Source organism: Xiphias gladius, chromosome 3 (genome assembly GCF_016859285.1).
Source record: "Xiphias gladius isolate SHS-SW01 ecotype Sanya breed wild chromosome 3, ASM1685928v1, whole genome shotgun sequence".
Taxonomy (NCBI): Eukaryota; Metazoa; Chordata; class Actinopteri; order Istiophoriformes; family Xiphiidae; genus Xiphias; species Xiphias gladius.
In genome coordinates, this window is record NC_053402.1 from 6,008,212 (window position 1) to 6,028,024 (window position 19,813).

At 40.2% G+C, this 19,813-nt stretch overlaps 3 protein-coding genes across 4 annotated transcripts; 1 reads left to right on the forward strand and 2 right to left on the reverse strand.

The window, feature by feature from the left end:
* Window positions 1–12: 12 nt before the first annotated feature.
* znf653 (zinc finger protein 653) lies at window positions 13–10,511 on the reverse strand. The gene is made up of 10 exons (XM_040157017.1): window positions 10,119–10,511; window positions 9,855–9,895; window positions 6,292–6,600; window positions 5,600–6,135; window positions 5,300–5,477; window positions 2,143–2,227; window positions 1,867–1,984; window positions 1,670–1,784; window positions 1,492–1,591; window positions 13–1,244 (listed from the first exon to the last, which is right to left on the reverse strand). Exons 1-10 carry the CDS (start codon window positions 10,412–10,414, stop codon window positions 1,067–1,069), a joined length of 1,956 nt encoding a protein of 651 aa, XP_040012951.1. The 5' UTR covers window positions 10,415–10,511; the 3' UTR covers window positions 13–1,066.
* Window positions 10,512–10,744: 233 nt separating this feature from the next.
* On the forward strand, window positions 10,745–13,009 carry swsap1 (SWIM-type zinc finger 7 associated protein 1). Of its 2 annotated transcripts, none has more exons than XM_040157044.1 (2): window positions 10,745–11,043; window positions 12,181–13,009. In XM_040157044.1, the coding sequence occupies exons 1-2, from the start codon at window positions 10,774–10,776 to the stop codon at window positions 12,748–12,750; spliced, it is 840 nt and encodes a 279-aa protein (XP_040012978.1). In that variant the 5' UTR covers window positions 10,745–10,773; the 3' UTR covers window positions 12,751–13,009. The 2 variants fall into 2 exon arrangements, with proteins under 2 accessions (XP_040012978.1, XP_040012987.1); XM_040157053.1 differs by having other exon boundaries at window positions 12,205–13,009.
* A 314-nt stretch (window positions 13,010–13,323) lies between these two features.
* On the reverse strand, window positions 13,324–19,619 carry epor (erythropoietin receptor). The gene is made up of 8 exons (XM_040157030.1): window positions 19,329–19,619; window positions 18,955–19,090; window positions 18,416–18,582; window positions 17,471–17,622; window positions 17,183–17,339; window positions 16,881–16,968; window positions 16,703–16,790; window positions 13,324–16,443 (listed from the first exon to the last, which is right to left on the reverse strand). Exons 1-8 carry the CDS (start codon window positions 19,429–19,431, stop codon window positions 15,727–15,729), a joined length of 1,608 nt encoding a protein of 535 aa, XP_040012964.1. The 5' UTR covers window positions 19,432–19,619; the 3' UTR covers window positions 13,324–15,726.
* Window positions 19,620–19,813: the final 194 nt, after the last annotated feature.

The following is a 19,813-nucleotide window of genomic DNA, read 5'->3' on the forward strand; positions in this document are numbered from 1 at the left end:
GCACGCTGAAAATGGCAAGGCTTGACGAAGATTTGGATCGTGCAATCACACATTTGACATTCATCTTTTAATGTTTTTTGTGGTGTTTTCTTTGTGGGGAATTAGTCATTGCAGTGACAGTGATTGCCTCTCACGTGCAAATGTTCCTCCCAACATTATTTTGCAGGGTCACCACTGCTGCATCCTGGGCTTAGCAAAACAAGCCACAGAGTTTTATTCCCCTATAGCAGAATGATAATCTGTGCAGCCTGACCATTCTCCAGCGCTGACAGCGCTGTGGAGAAAGGTCTGGCTATGTGAGACTAGTAGTATAAAGCCCGGCCTTTTCCTCTGCGCTACACGACTTGGGAATCTGAATTAACTTTTGCGAATGTGAATTAAGTTTTGTACGAAATGTGGCCGTTTTGTACATACAAAACAGTTATAAATGAGGCCCCAGCTCCCAAACAGAAGGGAAATTTTACGCACTGTATGTACTGGTTGTGACTGGGCTGTTTTTCAACTTGTAATCTGTAACCCCACAATAATGTAATATGAAATGCTGCTGCCCTTGGAAATAACGTGTCACTACTGGTAGTCAGCTAGTTAGCCGGCCATGCTAACCTTTGTAGCTTACGTGTAAAGCACACGAACACACCATTTAATGCATTCCTTACACTTTTACTCTCGTGATTTTGGTATTGGAAAGGCTTTTAAAAAAAAGGAAAGAAACCACCACCCAAAATCTTTATATATGGAACATCACTCTTACACAGCCATTCACAACACTTCAACATGTAAAGGAATCCAAAGCTTGACGGAGCTGCCGAACTTAGTTATGGTTGTTAAAATTGAATTGGACGATCACTGTTCATGTGGATTAAGTTTTTCTTTCCAACTGTGTCCTGCACAGCTGTTAGAGTGGCTCACTTTTGCCTTTATGCACTGCTTGCGTTTCAAGGGCGATGTTGATATCATTATTGACATGAGAATCAACTAAAGCGCAGTAAAATCTTTCTCTTCACTGGAAGAGTTACCGAGGGCCAACCTGTTCTTGTTTAGCTCCTATCAGCAGTATTTGAGCACCTTAGGTTGCCTGCTTGTCTGGGTGGCTCTTCAGCTTGTGGAATTTAACACTGTCCAGTTTCTCGAACCTCTTGTCACAGAGCTCGCAGGTGAAATTATAGTGGGTTTCTGGAGTGTGCTTCTTCATGTGCCAGTTCAGGGATGCACGCTGGCGACACTGGTAGCCACATATTTCACATCTTGCAGATGACATGGGTGAGAAGACAAGATGGAAGGAAGAAGGAAGAAAAGAGAGGAGTGACTGTCATGCAGATGATTATGGGCCATTCTGTATTTATGAATGTTTACCCTATGTCAAATAAAATCCTTGTTCATTTTCATCTCTGCATCAGAGTGATGAAATTTATCCTAGTGTCACAAACTATCAGACCTGCTCACTGCAAAACTGTATAACAATTAGAAATGTTTTCAGAATTAGTAACTTACTGAAGTGGTGTTTCTCCTGTGTGGGTCCGCCTGTGAACCTCCAGGTGATTCTTACGCTTAAATGATTTTCCACATGTCTCACAGATGAAATCCCTTACCCCTGTAAAAACATCCATTTACATTTGAAGGTTTATGAAGATGAAATTCTGACATGACAATTGTGTCTTTGGGAGCCCACCTGAATGGATAATCATATGGCGATGCAGGTGGTTTGACAGGTAGAACTTTTTTCCACAGCCTGGATGGGGACAAACCTTGGTCCTCCCTTTCCTGTGAACTAGGTTCACATGATTCTACAGAACAAAACAAAAAGGTTATTTCAATACTCAGCTAAGCAAACTGAAGCATGAAGTACGAATGAAAGCCGTTGTTCACCTGAAAGCTGCTAATAGCTACATAGACTTGACTGCAGCCCTCGTATGGACAGTGGAACATCTTGAGCATCCCATCAGCCTCAATAACTGGGCCTCGTCTGTTTCTCTTTGATCTGACGCTGCAAAAACACACTGGAGTTCACTATAACAAGAAGACAATAACTGGAGGGGAGATTTATTAATATCTCTGCAGAGCTCCTGGCCCACAAATCCTTCTCAATCTGTCTGATAGTCACTTGCACTGGAATTCACCATGTAGGGCATGTGTGCCACAAACCTGCTCAGACTCCTCTGCAATTCTCTGTCATCACTCAATTCCAGAGTATCAACAGTGGGCTGCAGCAGCTGTTTGTCACTCAAACCTGGAGAGAAACAGTGCAAAACCTATTACAAAATGACTAATGCAGATATCAGCTGAATCTAAATGTCTCCAGACTTGTGGACTGGGTACTTGAGTACTTTGATTATAATAAACATCTTTACATTAAGTCTAAGGGGGCTGGGCCAGGAAGGGAAAATATTTGCTATAATATAGGATTTCAGGTCACAATCGTTGTTAATATGATCAATGTTGACAACTTTACCCTGTAATTTGTCTCGTGGTATTTTTTGGAATGGTTCTGAATTGAATTTGTATTAGCCAAGTTTCCATTCAAATTTAGCACAAATTTTCACCAAATTTCCAGAAAGTCAGCAAAAGAAAATGCGATATTAATGCATGTTTCCATTCATTACTGTTATGCCAATATTAGAAGTTGAGTGCGTCAAGATAAACAACTGGTAGTGCTAATACTCCCATTGGGTGCCATTAAAGCATTGCATAGGATAGGGTGCAACTGGGTGATGTAATTAGAAGAAAGCCAGTCAAAGCGGTGAAAAGCAGTGTAGAAAACATGATGGAAATATGACATTTCTGTCGGTTTCATGTATTAATGTGAAGAAGGTAACAGTCTCCTTATCACTCCACACAGAGCTGGTGTGCTCGTCTGGTGCTATTTTTTAGCTCACTGGACACCCACTGGTGCCCCTGAGTGAATTGATCTTTTAATAGCCAAATAATTTAATGATATTTTAGTTTAATTCACCTTTATTCAACTTCACACAAGTAGTCTGTGTCTTATCATTAAAAATGCATCAGGTAGTACATTTAAATCCAAACTAGTGTCCCTGTGATTATTGCCGGTTTTAATGAAGTTTTGGATATGATATGGAACATAAGAAACCTGGTTATTCATACTCCTATGTAATTCTAACATTATTAGTGATTCTGATCCTCTGCGACTACAAATACCTCTACACATACCAATCTCTTTTGTTTTTGTACTGAGGTGCAGGTATTATCAGTATCTCCCTTTCATTTATACATGTCTGACCATGTTTTATGATCCAATATTTATTTTTGTGCAATTTACATAACACAGATTACAGTACAGACTTAGCCTAAAACAGGCCTGCATAAAATTATTAAGGCTATTTAGATATATTTGACTGCTGAATAACTCTGCATTAAGGAAATATAACCTGCCTCAAGGCTTTCTTTTGACGGTTTTATATAGTATTTTACAGTGTCATATAGTATTTGCATAATATACATAGAGGCTGTCAGTGTAAATCTGCTATTGCTGGAACAACGACACAGACTCGTTAGCCAACAGCAGCAAAGTAGAGATGTGGTTCATTTGCAAAATGTACCTGAAAAAGATGCAAAACTCAAAGCAGCTCTGCTGTCTTCACTCACTGACGCTCACTGTCATATCATGAATTAATACTACTGGCCGCAGCTTTATTTTGTGTCTCAGTAGTTCATTTACAACTCTGTTTGGCAATTATTTTAACAAAGTCCAGTATAGAATATCTTCATAAATAAATGCAAATTAACCAATTAACCAAGAAACAAAACTTGCATAATAGTGAAATAACACCAACACAAAATTTATCCCAGACACAATTATTGGCACGCTTCACTAACATTTGGTTGCAGAACCTTTGGCAACAAGGGCAGCCTCTAAATGTTGCTTGTAGCCATCTGGAAGCTTCTTGCCCCAATCTGCTGGTAGTTTCTGCCACTCTTCCACTGCTATGCAAGCGCTTTCGCAGTTTGCAGGAGTCCTTTTTGCAATTGCAGATTTCAGCTCTCTCCATAGGTTTTCAATGGGATTTAGGTTAGGACTCATTGCTGGCCAGTTTAAAGCAGTCCATCTTTTCCTTTTCAACAATTCTTTTGTGCTGTTGGATGTGTGCTTTGGGTCGTTTTCCCGCTGAAAGACCCAAGACCTTTACTTCAAACCTAGTTTTCTGACACTGGGTAACACATTTTGCTCTAAAATGCTTTGGTAATCTTCTGATTTAATCATTCCTTTGATACATTCAATGCCTCCAGTACTAGAGGCACCAAAGCAGCCCCAAAGCATCATAGGACCTCCACATTGTTTTACTGTAGGTTGGGTGTTCTTTTCCTTATAGGCTTCATTTTGTCACCTATAAAGAAACTGATGTACTGCATTTAAGAAAACAAAAAACAAAAAACTCTACTTTGGTTTCATTTGTCCACAGAACATTATCCCAGAAAGACTGGCTTATCTATAAAAAGTTTTTGCAAAAATTAGCCGTTCCTTTTTGTGCCTTTCTTCCAAATAGTGGTGTCCTCCTTGGCCTTTGACTATGAAGCCCTACTTCGTTTAGTGTGCGGGGTATGATACAGGCTGAAACCATCAAACCAGATTGCTCCAGGTCAGCTTGAAGAGCTTTAGATGTCTTGCATGGTGTTTTTTCTACAATCTGCGTCAATGTTCGCAGACAACCTTCTCATTGAGTTTCTTCCTAGTGCCTCGTCCTGGAAGCATGTTAACAGTTCTATGACTATGAAACTCTTCCCAGCTCTCTTGTCTTCGCCATTGTAAAAAAGATAATTGGCATTTATTTCTGAAGATATTCTAAATTCTGTACTCAAAATCCAGGGGTGCCATTAATTACAACCAGGACTGTATATGGCTTAAGTTGAGCGCACATCAGGGCACATACATTCACAGTATACTGGTTATGAGTCTTATCGGAGTTCAGATCAATGATAGGATGTTTGCATGGAACATAAAGCACCACCTGATTATTAAAGTCTATGCATACATGATTCTTACATAGTGTTGTATGCAAATGAACCATGTGGGTCACAAAATACGGCGTAGTTTCTGATGTCTGAAATTGATTACAAAATTTCAGCATCCACATTCACAGTCTAGCACCCTGCACCCAGACTCTCTGAAATCCCCATTTAGGGCTTGCATTTGGACCCGTTGTACTTCACAGGTACACACATACACCTGTGAAGTCCATGAATCTGCAAGTGCAGGGGGGTCTGGACATTTGGATTCAACCACCCTTTACACATATAAAGTAATACCCAAAAAAATGCAGTGCCAGTCCCAAATGTGGCGCACCTGTCATTGAGTCTTCATCCTCTGCTGTTCGGATTTTTGAATCACAAGAGCACACCTGGTTGTAGGTGACACCCCCGATGACAGTGCAGGTGACTTCCTCCACGTTTCCGCCACCCATGTTGAGCTGGATGCCCTCTGACGCCAGGGCCTCATAGCTGGAGCCAGTGATGATTATTAACTGGGGATGACAAGAAAATGGAAAAACAATTTACTTTTGAGGAAAGAAAAAGCATAGTCCTTAGTATGTATTGCTTACTTCTACCTCTATTAAACATCTCTGCAAGTTACTCAATCACCTACCTGTGAACCTTCCAAAGCCGTCCTCTGGTCAGGAATGTCACAGCTGGTCACTACCGTCTGCAGAGTCTGAGGGTCAAACAGCTCACTCTGCTCTTGTACCTGCATGGGTGGTTGGACTGACAGCCGAGGCTGAGCACCCAGTTGGACAGAGCCACTCAAGCTCTGTGACAGCACAGAGTCCTCATCTGTCTTCTCCAGTTTATCAGCTAAGGATGCCGTCACAGTAACACAATCATAACTATGTTGTATAGTCCTGATTTCTTCTTCTCTGAGACTCTCTCCTCCTCCTTCCCTTTCGTCTCTACCTTGCCTCAGATCCTCAGCCTCCTCTTCTGAGGGGATAGAGTGAAATGCTGCGGTGGGGGAGCCTTGCTGTCGCTCCATGACCATCTCCATCTCCCAGACAGGCTGCCCTATCAGTGGAACATCCTTGGAAGAAGCCTCTATACTGGGCTGGTGGTTTAGAGCTGCAGCCTCTTCTATCAGGCTCATGGTTGTATGTTGTGCCTCAGAAACATCAACATTTTCCTCCACATCTACAGAAAAGCAGATGAATGAAAAGAACATGTTGATCACCAAGAATTCAGGATTCACGAGCTACTGATAAGCATTCAACTACTCATGATATCAACAACAAAACTAAAAACCCCAAATGAATCAGAGATTAATGCTAAAAAGTTATCATTCTGCACCTTTGAATTGTTTGTGAGCCTCCTTTCTTCTCCTCCTGCTCACTACGCCTTTGGTCACAAACAAGTCTGTTTTTTGTTCATTCTCCTCTACAATCACTCCCTCCTCATGTTCAGAGTCACTTGCTGCCCTCGGTGGTGAAAAAAGGTATTGCACAAATGAGTGGTTAGAGTCACAATGCCAGATAGCAGCAGTGGAGAAGTTGGGCTGGGGCTCTAGGGCCTTGAGCTGGGGCTCGTGAGGGCAGGAGTGGGAGTGCTCCTGGTACCAACCCACCAGGCTCTGGAGGCTGGACACACAGTCCTTCCTGCCTGGGAAACAAGAAAAGTTGACAGATGAGTGAAGAAGTGGATTTCAGGAACATTTCAGAATCCACATGAATTAGATTCCAATCCACTGTTGATTTTTGTTGAATAAACATTCAAGAGTGACAGCAACAACTCTCTCGGACAAAATGTACGCAATGTACGCAATACTCTTTTATACGGAAGCTCATTTCTGCCAAGAAAAGAAAAAATGGATGAAAGGTTAGGACTGAAAAAAATATTAATACTAATAGTAAATCAATATTATGAGAAATACTGACTCGTAATTCAGAGATAATAAATGAGGGTGAATAATTTTACTTTTAAAGTCAAATTAGAAGATATGTCGGATTTTGACTTTGAATCAAAATTAGATATTAAACTATACCCATCAGTTTTGCAACTAAAATTTATTTTCATTATTGATTAATTTATGATTTTTTTCTCAGTTAAATGTTTGGTTATAAGTTATCAGAAAGTGGTGAAGCACAATTTCCTAAATCCCAAGGCTATGTCTTCAATCCAAATATATTACATTTACTCTAAGACAAAGAAAAACTCTAAAACCTCATTTTAGGTTTTAACATGGTAATGTTTGTTATTTGTCCTTGGAAAACTATGTAAATAAATAACAGATTATCAAAATAGCTGCAGATTTATTTTCTGTCGATTGACTAATCAATTAATTGTCCAATAGATAGAGCTCCAATACCTATGAGATAAGTCAAGATTTTGACTTTTAGGTCTATATTATCAGATAAGTCAGAGTTTTAAGTCAAATGAGATTAAAATATAGACTTCCTATCTCATAATTTTGATTTAAGAAATCTAAATTGCAACTTATCTCAGAATTAATTCTTCTACTATCTCAATATTTGATTTGATTGGTCAAATTTACTTAGTGAGTCAAAAATATAACATTATTATAGTGCGACTGATAACGGGTTTCTGAAGTGGAAGTTAAAAATACACCAGCTGATAGTAATTTTAAAAAAAAATAAACACAACATAAACAATCTTGATACTGACTCCTTAGATTCCCTGTTTTAAAGAATTGTGACAAAGATATAGACTGAGTGAGACAACTTACAACAATAAACTTGTTAGTGTTCTCTGGTGGACATATTTTGTACATCAATGAGCCACAATGTTAAAACCACTGACAGGCAAAGTGAATAACATTGTTTATCTCCTTACAATGGCACCTGTCAAGGGGTGGACTATATTAGGCAGCAAGTGAACGTTCAGTTCTTGAAGTTGATTTGTTGGAAGCAAGAAAGTGGGCAAGCATAAGGATCTGAGCGACTATGACAAGGACCAAATTGTGATGCCTAGATGGCTGGGTCAGAGCATCTCAAAAAACGGTATGCAGTGGTTAGTACCTACCAAAAGTGGTTCAAGGAAGGACAACCAGGGAACCAGCAACAGGGTCATGCACGCCCAAGGCTCACTGATGCGCATGGGGAGTGGCCCGTGTGCTCCAATCCCACAGAAAAGCTACTGTAGCACAAATTGCTGAAAACGCTATGATAGAAAGCTGTCAGACAACCCAGTACATTTAGTGTGCTGTATTTGGGGCTGCATAGCTGCAGACCAATCAGAGTGCCCGAGCTGACCCCCGTCCACTGCCAAAAGCGCGTACATTTGGCATGTGAGCATCAGAACTGGACAGCGGAGCAATGGAAGAGGGTGGCCTAGTCTTATGAATCACATTTCCTTTTACATCATATGGACAGTCGGCTGCATGTGCGCCATTTACCTGGGGAAGAGATGGCGCCAGGATGCACTATGGGAAGAAGGCAAGCCAGCAGAGGTGTTGTAATGCTCTCAGCAATGTTCTGCTGGGAAACCTTGGGTCCTGGCATTTATGTGGCTGTTACTTTAACATGTACCACCAACCTAAACAATGAGCCTCAATCTAAAATTTCTCTTATATTTTCTTTTAATTTTCTGTTGAGAGAAAAAATAAGAAAAGTCAACTCCAAATGCACCAAATGTTCCTAACCACCCAAATCTGCTCTTACTGTGGCATGCTCAATGATGAATCCCACTTGATCATAAATTAGAAGTGCATGGCAGATTGTTATTAGCACAGTTAACACCCCTAAACACTCTATAAGAGCAGGTGTTGTGCCATATCCAAATATCAGATTAACCATTTAGGAGTTACAGCCATTTTTATACAAAGTCCCTCATTTTCAGAGGCTCAAAAGTAATTGGACAACAAATATAGGTGGGAATTTTTTCACATATCACTTACATTTTTGCAGACCTAGTACAATTTATGGTGATGTGATTTCCTGATGGCAGTAGTCTCCTCTAGCAGAATAATGTGCCCTTCCACACTGCAATAATTGTTCAGGAATGGTTTGAGGAACATTGCAAAGAGTTCAAGGTGTTGACTTGGCCTCCAAATTCCCCAGATCTCTGATCGAACATCTGTGGGATGTGCAGGAAAAACAAGTCCAGTCCATAGAGGCCCAGCACTGCGACTTTCAGGGCTTAAAGGATCTGATGCTGACATTTTGGTGCCTGATACCACATGCCACCTTCAGAGGTCTTGTGGAGTCCATGCCTCGACGGGCCCCAGGCAGTTTTGGTGGCAAGAGGGGGATCTACACAATATTAGGCAGGTGGTTTTAATGTTGTGGCTGATCATTGTAATGGTGACACGGTTTCTAAATGACTTCTAGATACCGATATATCTGCAATAAGTTATTGACCGATATATCAACTTGCATTGTCCGATTGATTGGTCTAGCTCGACTTATAATGTCATAACTGTGACATAATGTGTATCATTCCTTTGATTTACAATCTCATAAATTTGACTTGGTGTCTCATAAATTTCATCTAGTTTTTTCCTTTACTCTGTACTTTTTGGTTGTCTAATAAAGTAAGAATTACTGAAGCAAGATCAGTAGTCATTCTTTGTGAAATGTAGTGAAATGTTAAGAAATGCTTGATCTTAATTGTACATCCAGACTGATATTTAAGTCTGTAGATGTTGAGCCACCCAAATTAAATCAGTTTGCCACTTGGATCCACTTTTCTCTTTCTCACATCATGCGAGCAAAAAGTAGCTGAGAAGATTTCAGACTGAAAAGATTCAATAACAGATTTGCCTGACTTATCGAATTTAAATTTCAATCGAATTTCGGCTACTTAAAAGTGGTTTTAGTAGAACCAGCTATCACACACCTCCCACACTCATAAGACTGATCTGGGAAATACCCCCATTTGTTAATGGCACCGCTCACCTTTTTTCTGTTTTACCGAGACTTCTGGTGCAATCTTCTTCCTGTAATGCAGAATTACGTAATTTGGAAAGAGTTAAATAGAATAGAACAATTAAGCTACTCAATGAAGCTGAAAAATTATCAAAACTGCCAGCAGCAGGGGTTAACAGAATGGAGGTAATAGCTAATAGTTCTACAGCAGACCGCCTTAATAAAGACAAAGACGTGAATTGTCAGGTACGTAACGTCAGCGTGTAGAAATAAAGTGACCACTGCCATACCTACCCGCAGTATTTCTGCTGGTATTTTTCTCCATATGTGGAGTTAAGCAGGATCAGATACTCTGCCAGTCCAGCATCACTCAGATTGGTCCGTCTACGGAGCTCACTCCACAGCTTGTGCGACTCTCCAAGGTACACCCTCCTCACATCGTACTTCTTTCGGGATTCAAGACGCCTCTGAGCTCGGTCGGAGTCTGTGAGCCTGGGTCGTCCTCTGCAACGCCTCAAAACACTTTTCCCTTGGTCACCAGCTTGGTCAGCATCCAGAGGAACCTCCAACTCTACCAGGCTGTGCGCCATCTTGGCCAAAACAGCTGACGTTGTGATTACCCGACGTTCCGGAAGTCGTATCAGACTTCACAGGAAGCACCAATAGAGGCGCCGTTTATACCTTTCGTCCCACACCCCGGCGTGAAAACTTTTCTACGAGATGTGCACAGTCGTACACCACATGGGTAAATGTCCGTCAAATTACGGAGTGAAATGGCCAATGCGCGTGCCAAGAATCGCGGGGGAACGAAACAGTGAGCAGAATCTTTTTCACACGGACCGTAGCAGCACAAACACTAAACACGTAAAGAGACGCTGGACACATCGGCGCGACTATCGTTATTAGTGATATAACTAAATAAAAAGTGTATCGTATCTAAGTATCAGGCATGGCAGATATTTTAACACTTGTGTTTAAGACTTTTATGTCACAGACTGTTCTAAAGAAGGACCTCACAGTCAGTCCTCCACCAACAACAACCTACAGCTCCCTGGTGGTCGGTGACCACAGCGTCAGCCGCTCAGTGCTGCTGCTTGCGGCCGTGACGGCGGCCTCACAGAGGGGGATGAAAGTGATGTTCTTTACCCAAACACAAATTCAGAGCCTTCCAGCGTCTCTGCAGAAATGTGTTCCAAATCTGAGCCCACAGAGTCTAAAGGTAGGAGTCAATTTGCTCTCAAATTGTGTTTGATATATTTTCGTACCTCTTTCTAGTTGTCCCCTATAAAGCACTTATAAATTGTAACTAATATTTATTAATGGTTAATAAATCATTTACGATTGCTTTAAAGATCAATAAACCGTTTTGAGATCAGCTTTTGGTTGCCAGGTGACTAGAAACTAGAAAGCGGACCTTGCTCCCTATGCTAAGTGCCCGATGCTATGCTTTGTTGCGCAGCTGTAACTAACAACTATTTTTTTTTTTAATTCCTAATTAATCAGTCGATTATATTTTTGATTTACTGATCAATTTCGTCTATAAAATATTGGAAAATGGTGAGAGATGCCCATCACAATATCCCCGAGTCCCAAATAACTTACTTAAATATCTTGTTTATCAGACCAATAGTCAGAAAACTAAACATATTCAGTTAACTGCGATATAAAATAGAGAAAAGCAGCAATTCCTCACATTTGAGAATCCGGATCCAGCACAGTTTTTCTTGATAAATAACTTAAACGATTAATCAACTATCAAAATTGTTGTGATTATTCTTCTGTCAGTTGACTGTTGGAGTGCCTGTTAATTGTCCAATTCAGCAAACACATCAGAACATTTATCACAATATGACCACATTTATCAGAAAGTAGTCAATACTCAAACAGTGATGTTTTAGTAGTTCGATAAACCTTTGTCTTTGTAGTGTATCAGGTCATTAAAGGATACATTTTGGAAAACAGAGCTAAAACTATTTGTTGTTTAATCAATTAGTCAATCAACAGAAAATGAATCAGGAATTATTTTCATAATCAATTATTCATATTTGTCATTTTTCAAACAAAACAAGCATTTGACAGTTGCAGCTTCTCAGATGTGACAATTCATTTACTTTTCTTTGTCTTATATGACAGTAAATTGAATATCTTTGGGTTATGGACTGGTCATTTCTTCACTATTTTATGACATTTGATAGACTTAACGATTCATTTATAATGAAAAAAGCAGTAGCTACAGTCCTAGTGGACAACCAGTATGGCTAGTATGGTTCCTTTACTATAGAGGGTTGCTGACAAGCTACTTTGACTCAAATTCTGTCTGTCAATCTAGTTTCTTTATCTTTTTTTTTTTTTTAAGAAAATCAAATTTTCCTATCCCAAGACAGTGGAGGAGCTCCTCCAGCAGATGGCCAGCCTTCACGAGTCCATCAACACATCTCCGACACCTCCCTCACTGATCATAGTTGACAGGCTAGAGGGCTTTCTGTGTGGTCCTAGAGATTGTAGCCACAGTGGAGTTCACCCAGGAGAGCAGTCGTCCATTGCCCACCTGTCTGCTCTGCTGTTTGACACTGCTGCCTTTCTCACACAAGTCCTGGAGCAGCGGTCTTCGAGCTTGGGCCCCTGCCGCATCATTGCCTCTTTCCAGTCAGAAGTAGACACTGGACAAGGCGGCGGGGAGCCTTATGCAACAGATCCCATCCTTGATAGCCTTGTTCGCTATTTCCAAGTACGCTGTACTCTGGAGCAAGACAGAGGATATGAAGCTGTTGCAGCTGGACTACAGCAGGTGTGGCACATTTACCTTTCTGGGAGAGGCATCACAGAGGTCTCTTGTACCAAAGACTGTGAGGACAGGGCAGGTGTAGGCCAGGAGTGGCAGTTGTTGATTTTTCCTAATGGTTTAATGGAGTTTAAGTTGGTTTGAAAATGTCTGTATCAAAGAATTAAGCAGTGGAGAATTAATAGAAAGCCAAGTTGCTCAATCAGAGAGTAGTTTTGCTCAGAGCAAATGCTAAATTTCAGCACTGCTTGGCTTCAAATTTAAGCAGTTGGGTGTTTCCAGTAACTATGAGATGTACTATAGTATAAAATGCCTTGGTCACTATCACAATTTATCTTCTTTGTAGAGCAGATCCTTCTTTTATAGATTTCTATTTATTGAATAAAGCACATTTTGCCTTTTCTTTCGCTGTCATGGCTCTTTGGGTACAATGTAATGTAATGTCATGTATTGTAATGTAATCTTCTGTTTAACATCTTAAATATTGTTTAACAGGACAAAAATGGTTGTAGATATAAAATATTTATAGAGTGGATATTTTAAATGATATAAAGGTTTGTCAAACATATGAATCAAATCTTACACAATGAAAAAATTTACATAGTCATATTGAGGTCAGTTTTAAACTGAACAGTGGTTACCAACGAACATCAGGACTCCTTAAAACATGCGAGCCCCCCCCAACCCTAAACCTAACCCTTACCTCCACACCCCCACCCCTCAGAAAAATACACTGTATATTAAAATAAACATATTTGGTATAGTATATTTATGTTTTTTTTTTCTTATCCCCTCAATCAACCCCCCATGTGTATCTTGGAATCCTTTTAGGGGTCCAGTCCTTTAGGTTGAGAACCAATGATTTACAACACTGGAGCTATTAACATTTGAGACACTGAACTTAAAGTGGCTGATATCACAGTTAAAGTATTTTACACATCAGAAGAAATGTTAAAAAATTATCATTGTCAAGAGAGAAAATTATTTTAAATGTTTGAGAATGAAAAACATGGAAAGAAAGATTATTATTATACTCTTCTTACTTCTAAGTAAAATACTAAATAGGAAATACACATTAAAATATTCATCCTAAAAAGGAGATATTCTCCATTTGAGTGTGAGAAAGATAACACCCCCTCTTAAATATATGTTGCATAATAATACAATTGATATTTAAAATGAAATTTAGTTTTTATTATATTTGATAAACCATTCATTGCTGTTGTAGAAAAAAAAATTAACAATATGTAAGAGAGTGAGTTTTGGGCTGTAAGCCTTTGTATCCCTAAGGCGTCACTCTATGCTGAAATTTTGCAGAATAATGTACTTATATACTTTTAGAGTAGTTACAATTCAATTACAACATTTTTCCTAAGCCACAAAAGCAACAAGCATAAAAAATATTTTGAAAATAGAAAAGATTTGAAAAATGAAATTAATTTAAATGTTTTGAATGGAAATGTCATGTATGTTTTGCTCTTTATAGTGACTAAAAACGACTTAAAAATGACAAGAAAGAGACTTAACTAACAACTACAGTTACCTGAGAATGAATACTGCTGTAAAATTTAACTGCACAGGCTACAGTAGTAGTATTTTTATTTCATTTTTTCCAGGATTGTGTGTTCGGGAAATAGCAACGGCTTAGTAATTTGATCATTCTCTGAAAAAAACTGTGATAAAATACAAAAAGCATCATAATGTTATTTACAAATACAGTTAGATGTATCCAGTTTGGAAATGACACTGGTTTAATGGCTGCCAGGTTCGAGTGAAAGCTGTGTGATTTAAATTTGAGGGTACAAGTACAGTATAAGGCAATATTCTATATTTTTTGTTATTGTCAACAAATCCCATGATGTGAGCAAAACTAACAATGTCTTAGTCAGTCTTTCAATATCTTCCAGCTTCCGTGACCTAAGTTCCTACTAAAGACATAAATCTTTAAAATGAGCTACAAATATACACTTTCATTTTTAAAAAGTTCAGCCCAGTAATTTTTTTAAAATAACTGGGCACTGTAGTTTTTACAAAACTTTATTCAAACAGGAGTAAATGGTGCATTTGTTGAGGACTATTTTCCCATAGAATAATACACATTTGCTGCTCTACTAAGTATTCACGGCACTACGATGGTGTGTGTGATTTTGACTCAAAATAAAGCATCGTGCCCATGTTCATTGTAGAGAAGGAACATGTCACACAGTACAATGATTGACTCACACTGCTTGCAGTGTGACACTTGTGGTTGTAAGTGAGATGTCTTGAGAATTACTGGATGAACTGCCATTAACATTTATACAGACATTCATGGTCCCCATGCACTGCTGTGCCCAAGTACTGCCTAACAGAGCTGCTGGAATGGCTTTAAATTCTTAGTTTTGTTGGACAAAAATTGAGGTCTGTGGCACAGAGGAATAAGCTAATGTATATGAGGCTTTGGCTACAAAGACACAATGTGTAGAAGGATCAGCTCAGTGTTTGTTAAAGTCTATTCATGGCATTTGTTGACAACAAGAAAAATATAGAATATCACCAGTCTTATCATTTAAGACATATCAGAGGGAGAGGGAAAGCATGTCAGCCTGTATTGTTCACAGTCTTCCATTTCTGTATGTATACTCTGTTTTTTAACCTAATAGCTGCTCTGTTATTTAAGCTTTAAAATAAGAATACATTTAGTTCAAACATGAATAAATCATTAAGGAAACAATCAGGGAGTTCACGCCCTCAGTTTGAATTTTGCTGAAGTTATAGTAAAATTCCTGATCTGATCAACCGGATATGATCCTAAGAGATCAGCAAAAAGACCTTTACATTGAATATCAGTATTTGGCATAAACCAAAGCTGCCGTTTCCATGTAATGGTGTTGTCCTGTACAGATTGGGGATGATTTGGCTAAAGTAGAAATGATGTATGTACATCCAGCGGACTCAGAGAATCCTTTAGCTTACACTTTAGTATGAGGCAGCTCCTTGCTTCTATCAGACCCAAATCCTTGATACGCCTTTTTAACAGTTAATGTGAGGCTATGTAGTTTTGGGTGAATATCCAGATACCCTCCAGCTAGCTTGAGTCAAGTCTCAGTCCATGTGCTGCCTGCCCAGCTGAGCTCCTTCTCAGCCAATGTCATGGACAGGGTGCTGCCTCGACAGGAATGGTCTTCTGTGAGCAGGGATGTCATTCTTGTACTCGTTGGCATAGATAACTCTACTCATGGGGCTGTAATCAATAGAGACCCCAGAGTCTGCTACTGCCATATAGGTGTACCCTGGGCTTTTGGGCATCCAGATGTGGTTTGGATACTCAAAGCTGGACTGGGAGGAAAGACGACCTGAACCAGAGCTCTGCTGCACGGATCCCAGGTCTGAATGGGATTCACACAGCACAGTCTTTCTGGAGGAAAAAAGCACTTCAAGGGGTAAGGCCTCCTCGAGAGTATCATCCAAGTGCTCGTCTTCACTGTGGTTGTTGGCACTGAGGGTGACATAAGTGTCTTGAGACTCCAGCAGAGAGGACTGGGAAAGGGGCACAGGGTGCCGTTGGAGTGCCCGAAAATGGTCCATCAAGTGATCGTGTGGTGTGGCTCTCCATCCCTCTGTCAGAACTGAATTGCCCCTTTCCAGTATTTTTCTATCATCCAGCCCTTTCTTTACATCCTTTTCCTCCTTCCTGTCTACAGTCAAAGCTCTAGAGGCCTTGGGTGGCAGAGGCGGGGAGGGCAGAGAAGGGCAAACGCTGAGCTCCGAGAGTACTTCCAGAGGAGAAGGGCATTCCACTGAGTAGAAGAAAGCTGGACTCAACCACAAGCCTCCATTGGTTTGCCCTAACCACTCCTGTATAAAAACACAAAAAAAAGATAATGAAAACTTTGTGAAAATTTCTGACTTTGGCTTAAATTTCCCACAAGAAAAAGGCATCCCCCTGACTTTTCCAATTAAGATGGTGAACAACATGGTAAACATTATATCTGCAAAACAGCAGCATGATAGCATGTGACTGTCCATTTGAGCACTTAGCTCAAAGCACCGCTCTGCTTAAGTACAGCCTCAAAGAGCCAGTAGCATGGCTGTAGACTCTTAGTCCTGTTCTTACCTGAAAGTCCCCACCGTAAACGGTAAAAAGATCTTGGAACTTGCTGTCAGGAGTTGGAATAGTCGGCCAAATCTTCTTTGTAAGAAACCTAAAAAAGAGCACAGATAGTGAAAATCTATTTCTCAATGTGAAAGGTTCTTACACATTAGCAATGTGCTTGTGTCCCTGTTTGACCAACCTGCGATGTGACAGGAGCATAGTGAGAGACAGCACAATGACGATGAAAGAGATGATGAGAATCAGGGACATGATGAGTGGGTCAAATTCTGGGGAAGGCACAGAATGATCAAAAAAATAGTCATTGCAATACACTGGGATCAAAGTAAGCAAAAGAAATAAAACCGATGTGCAAAAGATCTTTGCATGTACACTAAAAACGTGGGACTACGTATTCCCTTTTGAGACACACCTCTGCTGCTGAGAATAAAGTATGCGACACAATTTTGTAGTGTATATGTGAATGAATAAATTAATGCTCACCTGTAGGCAGTGTTTCTATGAACACTGGGTCACTCCACGCACTCCAATAGCCATTGTAGCTAATCCCATCCAGCTTTACACGGACTTGCACCTTGTACTTTGTACCTGGCTGCAGGCCTCTCAGGATCAATTCTGAACTAGCTCGTGCCACCTCAACCTGTACAACAGTCCTCAACTCATCAAAAGTCCATGTGTACCCCTATCATCTAACCTGAGAGAAAAACATGCTGCACAAAGCTATATTCCACCTCTAACATATCAGTGAAGTCATTAAAATAACCGCCATACCTGCCCCACATGGCTGTCCGCCATAGCATAGCTGACCTCGTACATCATACTGTCATCCATGTACTTGAGAGGAGGAGGCACCCAGCTGACATTCAGCTGGCCTTGCTTACCCATCCTGTTCACCGTCACATGAGCAGGAGGGTCAAGAAGAACTGTCATGAAGATAGACGGGGTAGCTTGTTAGAGAGGATTTCAAAGGAAGTGGAAGAGAGATAATTCCTTACCAAAAGTCTGTCACACCCTGAAATACCGCACCAGTACCTTTATGTACCCTAATGTCATGTACTGTATATGATTGGCACAAGTGTGTATTGATTACAGCATTGTTTGAACCTATGATGAGTGAATGTTTGGCCACTCAGGGGCAGCAGAAACAAGCTGTAAACACAACGCATGACATATTATCACCTTTGCAGTTGATATGGTGTCATGTTAATGCCTACCCTGTTGAATGTAAATCAAATATTCACTCTCCTATTAGCTCTGTTTTGCTCTCCACAAACTCCTGAGAAGTGGCTGCTGTTTTGTGTTGCACTGGTAGCGTACAGTTAAGCTAGAGCTTTATCATCAAAAACAGCTGCCTGCCAAAAATGATGCTATGAGAGTTCTGAGAGTTAACCAAAACATTAAAGATGCAGGCCATAAAACCAAAACAGTGACCTGAAAGATGCTGTACTGTAAAGCAGCTGTTGGAAACTGCACATTCAGGTTTTAATTTTCTGTGATTTTGTCACTACAAACGACCGCTTTCACATACTAGTAGTCGTGATCAATTGTCCATATAAAAATATTGATCATTGCAGCTTTAAAAACGACATTTCTGGGAAATTTAAAGGCAATGACAATGAATGTAATCCATTATTCTCACACAAACCTTTCAAATGCATTTCTCTACTGAACTACTTCATGGAATTTTGAGGCAGTGGTTCCAGAAAAATAACTTACAGACAAGCTCGATGAGGAGACTGCGATTGTGGATCAGTCTTCCCTCCCGATGAACTTGGATGTCCATTTGGACAAACATCTGGGTTCGGTTCAGATGGCAGATGAACAGCCTCTTCCCACCTGCTGCAGGGAGGGCTTTCAGTGGGCACCTGCTGCTGTTTTCATTTCTATTTAGGACAGAGGGAGACAGAAGCACTGTGGGTTAAAAAATGGGTACTTTTATTCTTGAATGAGGCCATTAAGAATTCTGACCTAGCAATAAGCTGGATGGTACAATTTTTTATGTATCTTGATTGATATATTGGCCTTTTTTTATATCAGACTCATAAAAAGTTCTGTAAAAACAGTTTTCAATCCTTAAAGTAGTCTTTAATCACCCTGTTCTTTAAACCCCAAAAGTTGTTATATTTGTAGCCTATTAGTTGCAATACAAAAAGAAAAAAGAAAAGAAAAACTGACAGTATGAACTACATATACTGGCTATATTGGACACAACGTGGCTTGTTGTTTTAAACTGTCATATACTGAATGTGACTTACTGGTAGGTGTATTTGAAGGAGTACTGATCCACAGACCCAGCTCTTTCCTCATCATCCTCCCAGAAGCACGTGAAATCCTTCCTGCCTTCAGCAAAGCACTTGGGGTTTTCTGGCTCTTCTTTCAGCAGAATCGATACTAAGGGGGTATAGTTGGGGGGGACAGACATGTGTGAGATCACCATGTGAGCTGGCAGATCATGATGATCAGCCAAAAGCTTTTCTGATGTCTTAGACACGAAATGCAGTCACCAACATCAATAAGACTTGAGCAATGGAAGGTGTATCCACCATATTATTCATGAAGGTTTTTTAAATTGTTAATTATAATTAACCCAATATTTCCACTTGTATTTCTTAACAAAATGTTTCTCTACCTTTCTTCTCGAAATCTCGTGCGCCGTGGACGATGGAAGCTGTTGGCATGGCGCAGAATACCATATAAAATGCCAACACTCGGCTCAGTTGATCACATGTCATCCTTTTGTCCTCTCTGTGAACAGAAAGACTTTGGCCTTCTGTTGTCCAGCTGCATCACTGGAGAATAACCTGCCACAAACGCGTCTGTCGCAGCTCTCGCCCGGGGAAGGCTTGTTTCTTGCTTAGATACCATGGATAGCGCAACGCCGTTACGCGCCTGCTTGTGAGCGATAAGGTGTGTAGAGCTGAGCTGTTTACTGTCTCCCAAAGTCAGTGAAGGAGAGGTGGGGCAAGAGCAGTGTTACAAAACTTTTAAATCTCCTGATGATGGGAGGGAATCACTCGCTCATTAATGTTTACAACTTGTTTGTGCTGGCTGTAGAGACTGAGGAAGTGAGCAAATTGGACTTGTGCCGTGAATAAAAGCGCACAAACTTTGATA